The sequence below is a fragment of the Loxodonta africana genome, chromosome 11, assembly GCF_030014295.1.
Source record: "Loxodonta africana isolate mLoxAfr1 chromosome 11, mLoxAfr1.hap2, whole genome shotgun sequence".
NCBI lineage: Eukaryota > Metazoa > Chordata > Mammalia > Proboscidea > Elephantidae > Loxodonta > Loxodonta africana.
Genome location: NC_087352.1, coordinates 1,331,016 through 1,339,680, shown reverse-complemented (window position 1 = coordinate 1,339,680; position 8,665 = coordinate 1,331,016). Strand labels below are relative to the sequence as shown.

At 54.5% G+C, this 8,665-nt stretch overlaps 1 protein-coding gene across 2 annotated transcripts in view; it reads left to right on the top strand.

The window, feature by feature from the left end:
- Positions 1 to 4: 4 nt before the first annotated feature.
- The window catches only part of WDR62 (WD repeat domain 62), a 48,049-nt gene continuing 39,388 nt past the window's right edge, over positions 5 to 8,665 (top strand). Inside the window, exons 1-3 of one of the 2 annotated variants that reach the window (XM_010601620.3) lie at positions 5 to 633; positions 4,383 to 4,474; positions 5,449 to 5,511. In XM_010601620.3, coding sequence (XP_010599922.2) covers positions 457 to 633; positions 4,383 to 4,474; positions 5,449 to 5,511 — 332 coding nt within the window. In that variant the 5' untranslated portion in view covers positions 5 to 456. The remainder of the gene's footprint in view (positions 634 to 4,382; positions 4,475 to 5,448; positions 5,512 to 8,665) is intronic. The other variant, XR_002784300.2, reaches the window with a different exon arrangement.

The window sequence follows — 8,665 nt, the reverse complement described above, 5'->3', positions numbered from 1 at the left end:
GCTTGGCCGCCAATCTCTTCCGGCTCCACCCTGCGCCTACTTCCGGTGGCTGACAAAGGCACGGTTAGTCAACCTGGGTGGCCGTGAAAGGCGAGGTGAGGCGGTCATAGCCTTACCTCGTAAAGTGAAACATGTATGGCCAGTGAATGAGACAAACGCAGACTGGATGAAAAGCACCAGCACGTTCGATCAGAGCAACAAGTAGGCTCGAACTCAGGTCCTTCCTATCAAAGGCGGTACCCTTAGCTGAGGCTCCCCCGCGCTGGGGACTCCGCCCCGCCTCCTAGCCCTCATTGGTCACAAGTGCCGCCCGGCAGCCCTGCGATTGGCCAGACCGGCGGCCCGCCGCGTCCAATAGGCGGCGGCGCCGGATTTCCCGCGCCCTTCGCCGTTCGAGTGGGTCTTGCCGGCAGTGGCGGTTGATGCGCGTAACGGTCGCCCGACCCCGCTGCGACGATGGCGGCCTTGGGCCCCGGAGGCTACGCGCGGAACGACGCGGTCGAGAAACTGTCGTCTGTCACCGCGGGGGTTCCGGCGAGGAGAGGCCAGCCCTCCCCGCCCCCCGCCCCACCGCTCTGCCTCCGGCGGCGGACACGACTCACGGCGGCGCCGGAGGACACGGTGCAGAGCCGGGTGAGAAACTACTTGCCCTACCCATCCCGGTTGCCGGCTTCCCTGGGCCGCCCCTGGTCCCGCCCTCAGCCGTTGGGCCCCGCCCACCAGCCCGGGCTCTTCCCCTCCGGCTGCTCCCTGGCCCCGCCCTCCCTAAGCCCCGCCTCCCCAGGCAAGGCCCCGCCCGCCTTGCTGTCTCCTCCCCCCGGGTCCTGCCCATCATTCCTAGCCCCACCTCTCAGCCCCTGATCCCACCCCCAGCCCTTGGGACGTTGTTGGCTTCCTGCCTGGTGCCGCCTCGCGTGCCTTCTGGGTTCTGACAATGGCCTCCTAGAGTAGGCTTCCCCAGCATCCCTTAAGCTCACTCAATCACCTTTAGACGTTTCCTCTTGCACTTTTGTGGGCCCCGCCCCGCTGAGTCTTCGGGGCCTCTAACAGGGTTCAGGGAACGCTGGTGGCACAGTGGTTCAGGGTCAGGCTGCTAACCAAAAGGTCAGCAGTTCGAATCCACCAGGCGCTCCTTAGAAACCCTATGGGGCCGTTCTTTTCTGTCCTACAGCGTCGCTAGGAGTCGGAATTGACTCAACGGCAACTGGTTTTTTGCCATGGTTCAGAGTCCCTGGGTGGTGCAACCTGATAATTGCCCGGCTGCTGACCAGAAGGTCAGAGGTTGGAGGTTAAGCCAGGGGGATAGCCTTCTGGAATATCGGGCATTGAAAACGCTGTGGAGCACAGTTCTGTCCTGACACAGTGAGGCTCTCATGAATCAGAATCCACTCCGGGGCGAGAAATGGTCCTTTTTTTTTTTTTAAAGTAGGATTCAGCCAGAATCCTACCAATCCTGATTCTTTCTCAGCTCCGTTCAGCCTTCTCTCACTCCCTGCTTCTTCCTTCCTTTTCTTTACCAAGGTGGGATTCTTATTCCATATTGCCGCTCAAAACTATGAGGAAAATGTGAGTAATATTTGTAAAACCTCAGCAGTACTGGCTCCAGAGGGAGGGAGTACAGCAAAGTGGTTCCTTAAGTCGGATAGTTAAGTAGGAGTTCCTTTAGTGTGGCATCAGTTTTTAAAATTATCTTCCAACTCCTCTAGCTACAAAGTGTTTTTGTAAAATGGTGGTAATAAAAACCGTACCTTGGTGTGGTAGGGAGAGGAAGTGAAATGAGGACTGTGACCTGCTTAGCACCGTGCATGACATCGGATAAAGGGTGGATCAAAACAACACGCAACAGTTGCTGTGCGGTCAGTTCCAACTCACGGAGACCCCATTTGTTTCAGAGTAGAACTGTGCTCCGTAGTGTGTCTGTGACCTTTCAGCGGCAGATTGCCAGGCCTTTCTTCCAAGGCGCCTCTGGGTGGGTTGGAACTTCCAACCTTCGGTTAATAGTTGAGCACTTAACTGCTTGTGCCCCCAGGGACTTGGTGGTAGCCGTTGGTGAGTCTCATTCCTTCTCAGTGGCTTCCTGCTGCACTCTGAATGTATCCCCTATTCCTGCCTGCAAAGCCAGGGCAAGTGGCCCCCTGCACACCTCTCTGGTTGCAGCTTCCCTGGCCTCCCTCACCAAGGTCCAGCCACACTGCCAGTCTTCTTTCTGCCTCCCTGAGGCTCCACGCTCTTTTCTGACTCGTAGCCTTTGTGTTTGGTCCGTCCTCTGCCTGGGCTTTTTGCTGCAGCATACCTGGCTGCCTCCTTCTCATTCCTCAAGTGTCAGCCTGTGGAGCTGTACTGTCTGGGTTTGTGTCCTCACCTCGCCACTCCCAGGTGTGGGACCCTGGGCCTCAGTGTTCTCATCTGTAAAATGGAGGTGATAATACTACCTTCTTCCTTGGATTGTTGTGGGGGCTTAAGTCTTTCATCCATATGAAAGTAGTTAGGTACTTATTCCATCCATATGAAAGTAGTTAGGTACTTATTCCATCCATATGAAAGTAGTTAGGTACTTATTCCATCCATATGAAAGTAGTTAGGTACTTATTCCATCCATATGAAAGTATTAGGTACTACCCTGAGAGGCCTTCCTGAACCCCAGTCTGAGCAGACACCCCCCTTAATCTCTCATCCTTCACCCTGCTCTTCATAGCCCTTAGCTTATCAGTTCCTGGAAGTGCCTTGAGAGCGCCTAAGCTGCATGTGACTGTAGGGGAGCAGCAGCAACGACTTCCGAGAGGCGGGCTAGCAGAGCGGGTGAGAGTGCAAGCCCTGGACTCGGACGCCTGGGCTGAGGATCTAATCCTGCGCTTTCTGTCAAGTTAGGAACTTTTCTGCGCCTCCATTCCTGCATTTGTAACATGGGGATGATAAGATGACTGCACTCTCTCAGGGCATTTGCAGGGATTAAAAGAGCTGTTCCATCTTAAGCACTTAGAACAGAGCCCGGCACATTGCAGGTACTGTTATTGTCAGCTTCTACCGTTACGTCCTTGTGTGTGTTGGGTAACAGATGCCGTTTATCTTTCTTGTTTGGCAGCACAGAATCCCTCTGGTTTGTAAAAGATTTAGTCCAAAATGACAGTCCGTCCAGTAATGCTGACTGACAGAGAAAACCATGAGAGTGCTGTTGCCCGGCTGAATGGGTGACTGGGCTGAAGTTACTCACTGGGCCTCTGTTTCAGATGGGGATGGTCTAATGATAGTGACTGGATCACAGGATTATTATGTTTGTTGAATTAATACAGTTATGGTATTCGAGCAGTGTCTGACTGCTGGTAAGTGCTCAGTATATGCTAGCTATTGTTATCCTAGGAGCCCTGGAAGCTCAGTGGTTGAGAGCTTGGCTGTAACCAAAAGGTCAGCAGTTCAAATCCACCAGCCACTCCTTGGAAGTCCTATGGGGCAGTTCTACTCTGTCCTGTAGGGCCACTATGAGTCAGAACCAACTTGACAGCAATGGGTTTTTTATTATCCAATGTTTGCCTTTCAGTTCTGAGGCCAAAGACTTAGTTGAAAATGTTTTGCCCTGTAGTAATTGTATCTGTTCAGAATGCGAAAACAGCTCAGTTCCTGAGTCCCTGCTCTGTATCAGTTGTCTAGTCCGCCGTTACGGGGAGTGGCCCACTTAACTTACTTTGCTTAGAGAGTTTTACAATTTGAAATATGGTGTTCACTGGCCTTTTGTTGAACTTCTGGACTGTCAGTTTGATGAGGAAACAGACACTACCCACTTAAGCTCTCTGCTGTGTCTCCCCTACAGCACCCAAAGTGTTAACTGTGGAGCTGTACTGTCTGGGTTTGTGTCCTCACCTCGCCACTCCCAGGTGTGGGACCCTGGGCCTCAGTGTTCTCATCTGTAAAATGGAGGTGATAATACTACCTTCTTCCTTGGATTGTTGTGGGGGCTTAAGTCTTTCATCCATATGAAAGTAGTTAGGTACTTATTCCAAGGTCAGCTTCTCAGTGAGGCCTTCCCCCGGCCCCTGCACTTCTGATCTCCTTTCGTGCTTTATTTTCCCTATTACCCTGTTGTCATCTGACATTTATTTTGTATATCGGTTTTATGCACGTCCTACGTCTTTCATTCTGCCCTGTCAGAGTGTGAGCTCCGGAGGGCAGGGGTTTTTGTCTGTCTACTTCTACTCCCTGCCCTTCACACAGCACTGCCTACCTGTCAAAGGAAAGTGGAGAACAAGCAGTCACTGCTGGAGACGTGACTGCAGAAGCTCCGTGAGCCTGAGTTGAGTGCAACAGGGACTGAACGGGTGGCTGAGGCAGCTGTGCCACGTGGGACCTCCTGGGAACAGGTGCTTCTGACTTGGGCCTTTTCTCTGCAGGTGTCGCTGGAGAAGGTGCTCGGCATCACAGCCCAGAACAGCAGCGGCCTAACCTGCGACCCCAGCACAGGCCATGTGGCCTACCTGGCAGGGTGAGCAAGCAGGTGGCTTCAGCCTCTAATCACTGCTGGGGAATTTGGAGCCTTTCTAGTCTGGCCTGGGGAGTCATGGGTGACTCTGTCTGGGCATCGTCTCCCCGGTCTGTAGAATGTGGAGAATGCAGCCTACTTCTGAGGGCTGTGGAGAGGATCCTACGGGCCCGTCTGTGTCTAGAACAGCACCTGGCCTGGAGCGAGGGCTGCGGAAGCCTTAATTGTGACTGCAGGTGGAGGTCACAGTGATTCTGGGAGAGACAGGTGGCTTAGGCCAAGCGGTGGTATCAGGCAGCCTGGATCCGTGGCCTGGCCCCACCATGTACGCTCTGCCTCTCTCTGGAGCCTCTGCTTCTAGACCGTAAGGCGAAACTAGTGATGCCCTGCCCCTGGTGGCTGAGGGGAGGGAAGGAGAGCCTGCAGCTGTTTACTCCACAAATTCCTGCTCTAGGTGCTGAAGGGACCCCCTGCTGGGGAGGGCAGGGCAGGCCCGTAGTAACTCCCAACAAACAGTGTCTGCGACTGGGTTTTGGGAAGCAGTCCAGGGAGAGGACAGGACGTGGGCTCTTGAATCCGGTGTAGATTCACATCTTGCTCTGCCCCTGACCTGCTGGGTGACCCTGGGCAAAGGCCTTTCTCCCTCACTGACCTTCAGTTTCTTCACCTATAAAATGGACTAGAGACCCGAGCTCACCTGGCAGCTGGGAAGATTTAAAAACATAAGGCCTTTGTTAGCCCAGAGCCTGTAGACTGGAAAGCACAGAGGAAGTACTGGTTTCTGTTTAAGAACACGTTAGTAGTAAAATGTTCAGCGCTCTAGGATTCTCAGCATAAACACCCAGAGAAAGAGGCCAGAGAGGATCCTCTGCTCAGGGGAAGCTTTGTCTGCGTGTGGGCTCTTCTGCTGGGACTGGAATCGTCCCTGGACTTCAGCGTGTCCCCCAGTTCGGACACATTTTCCTCCCTCTTAACAGCTGTGTGGTGGTGATTTTGGACCCCAAGGAGAACAAGCAGCAGCACATCTTCAATACTGCCAGGTAGGCTGGGGCCTGGGCATGGGGGGGCCAGGGTCCTGGCACATTCTCCCTCCCCCACATATTCTGGAGGGGCTCAGGGGTGGGTGACTCGCTCATTCACTCACTGTCAGCTCAGCCACCTTCACCAGTGCATGCTATGTGCCATGCCTCTTCAGTTGTCAGGGGCACAGCAGTGAACAGGGGAGACAAGAATGTCTGTTGTGACAAATGGTGGCCCGGGGGGGAGAGCACTGTAAACCAGCAGGCAGGTTACTGGTACACCATGATAAGTGCTGTGGAGGGAGTGATGGGGGGAGAGCACTGTAAACCAGCAGGCAGATTACTGGTACACCATGATAAGTGCTGTGGAGGGAGTGATGGGGAGAAGAGCACTGTAAACCAGCAGGCAGATTACTGGTGCACCATGATAAGTGCTGTGGAGGGAGTGATGGTAGGGGGGAGAGCACTGTAAACCAGCAGGCAGATTACTGGTGCACCGTGATAAGTGCTGTGGAGGGAGTGATGGGGGGGAGAGCACTGTAAACCAGCAGGCAGGTTACTGGTGCACCATGATAAGTGCTGTAGAGGGAGTGATGGGGGGAGAGCACTGTAAACCAGCAGACAGATTACTGGTGCACCATGATAAGTGCTGTGGAGGGAGTGATGGGGGGAGAGCACTGTAAACCAGCAGGCAGGTTACTGGTGCACCGTGATAAGTGCTGTGGAGGGAGTGACGGGGGAGAGAGCACTGTAAACCAGCAGGCAGATTACTGGTGCACCATGATAAGTGCTGTGGAGGGAGTGATGGGGGGGAGAGCACTGTAAACCAGCAGGCAGGTTACTGGTGCACCATGATAAGTGCTGTGGAGGGAGTGACGGGGGAGAGAGCACTGTAAACCAGCAGGCAGGTTACTGGTGCACCATGATAAGTGCTGTGGAGGGAGTGATGGGGGGGAGAGCACTGTAAACCAGCAGGCAGATTACTGGTGCACCATGATAAGTGCTGTGGAGGGAGTGATGGCCTGGGCCAGGGCGGGGGCCCTATCAGAGGGCTCAGGGGAGGCCTCCTTAGGGGGAGACATGAGGGAACTGAGGGGGTGACCCATCTGAAGGTGTAGGGAGAGCATTCCAGGCAGGGTGAACAGCAGGGGCAGAGGTCCTGTGGTGGTTAAGAATTTGGGGTGGTTTGAGCAGTAACCAAGGACCTGTGTTCCTAGAATGGGGGAGCAGGTAAGGGGGACAGGGGGCCGGAGCAGGAAAAGCCAGGCCGTTCTTGGCTCTTAGGGGTAGGGGAGGAGGTTGGCTATCACACTGAGTGCAAAGAGAACCACTGGGGGCTCTGCCAGGCCAGGGGTGTGCTTTCTTCCCCCCCGCAGCGCCCTGGCACACTCCATCTCACCTGCTTGACCGCTCCACACTGTCTAGGCCTGCCGGAGGTGCTGCTTCCCCACCCGTGACACTCAGTCTGTCTCCCTTCCACAGCGTGAGCTCAGAGGGCAGGGGCTTTTTCGAAGCTCAATTCTGTGACCCCAGTGCTTCGAGCATCGTTCAGCACATTGATGGCACTTCCTGTTTCCTGAATGAATGAATGGATGGATGCGATTTGGGTTTTCCCTCTGATAAGAGTAGAGGCCAAAAGAACAGCAAGGAGGCAGGAGGGGAGGTGTAAGGTCGGTGGGGCTAGGCCCACCTCCCTCTGCCTTTGCTAGAGGATTAGGGGACAACTGTGGAGGCAGGCTTCATTGAGCAAACCCCGAACCCCTCATTGAGTCTCCTGGCACCATTAGTTTATTGGGGGAGGCCCTTGGCCCTCAGTGGGCCGTGGCTGGTGGCCAGGGCATCCGCCTTGGGGTTGATCGATTTACCGTGTCGTCCTGGGGGTATGGTCCCAGTAGGTTTCTGACCATTCTGACCTTTGGGAGGCACTTCATCTCCCTCCTTGGCATAACTCCGGCTCAGCCCCTGTGGCCACTGCTGTCCAGGTGGACAGAGAAGTGGTGGACTTTCTTCTTCCCTCGTGGTTACTAAGATATGGCAGGTGGGGCCCAGATTCCCTCTTGGGGGAGGGGGGCTTCTCAGACCCATGGCACCTGACCGTGTTCCAGCACTGGTGTGAAAGCAGAGCTGGATTCTGGTCCTGTCCCAAGCGTTTAGTAGCTGTGTGATCTCAGGCAAGAGACTTCTCCTTTCTGAGCCTCTCTGGAAACGTAACAGCCATCTCCCGTGGTGAGAGCATCCTTATGGCAACACCTGCAGACCTGACACCCACAGACTCGAGGTCTGGCCAACGCAGTGTGGTTGAAAGACTGGAGTTAGGTGATGTTTAAAGTTTTTTACACAAAAATCCAGTCGTCCCCCTTGTTTTTGGAAACCTGAGAGGTTCTGGCCCCCAGGACTGTACTCCCCTGTGACAGCTATGGGCCAGAGCCTGGTGGTGTCTGTCAGAGCCCCTCTTATCCATGTTGCCTCCCTGACCCCTCTAGGAAGGGGGGTGGATAACCCTGACTTGGAGCGGATGGCATGGAGGTGGCCATCCCCAGGGGCCAACACGTCTGCCTTAGGAGGTGGGCGGCCAGCGTGGGGCTTTTCACCAGGCTGCATGTCAGAGTCGCCTGACCCCCAGACCCACCCCCAGAAAAGGCCGAGTCAGTGGGTCTGGGGTGAGGCCTGGGCATTGACTTTTTTTGGAATAACTTTAGACTTAGAATAGTACGTTTTGCCCAACTTGGCTTTATCACGTTTGTTTGATCGTGCTCTGGCTATACCTGTATGACCTTTTACCACGTTTGTTTCATCGTGCTCTGGCTATACCTGTATGAACTTTTTCGTGAACCATCTGAGAATATGTTACAGACCTAAAGCCCCTTTGCCTGTAAATACTTTCATCACCACCGTACATCAAGCAAAAGCAGTCATGTAGCCCACCACACCTGTACAGCGCACACCACTATCCCAGGTAAACCCGGGGCTCTGTCAGGAAGGAAGGAGGCCGAGTGGACACCGGGCAGGCAGCTCACCCCGCCTGCTGCTGTGAAGAGCTAGTGGAAGCCGCCGGGGCCTTGACATGCTGATGAGTGTTCTGTGAGGTTGTCAGAGACTGCTCAGAGGTGGTTACGTAGTTATCTGGACACTGATTTCTTCAGATGAGGGAGACTATGAAGGAACTAAGGTCAAA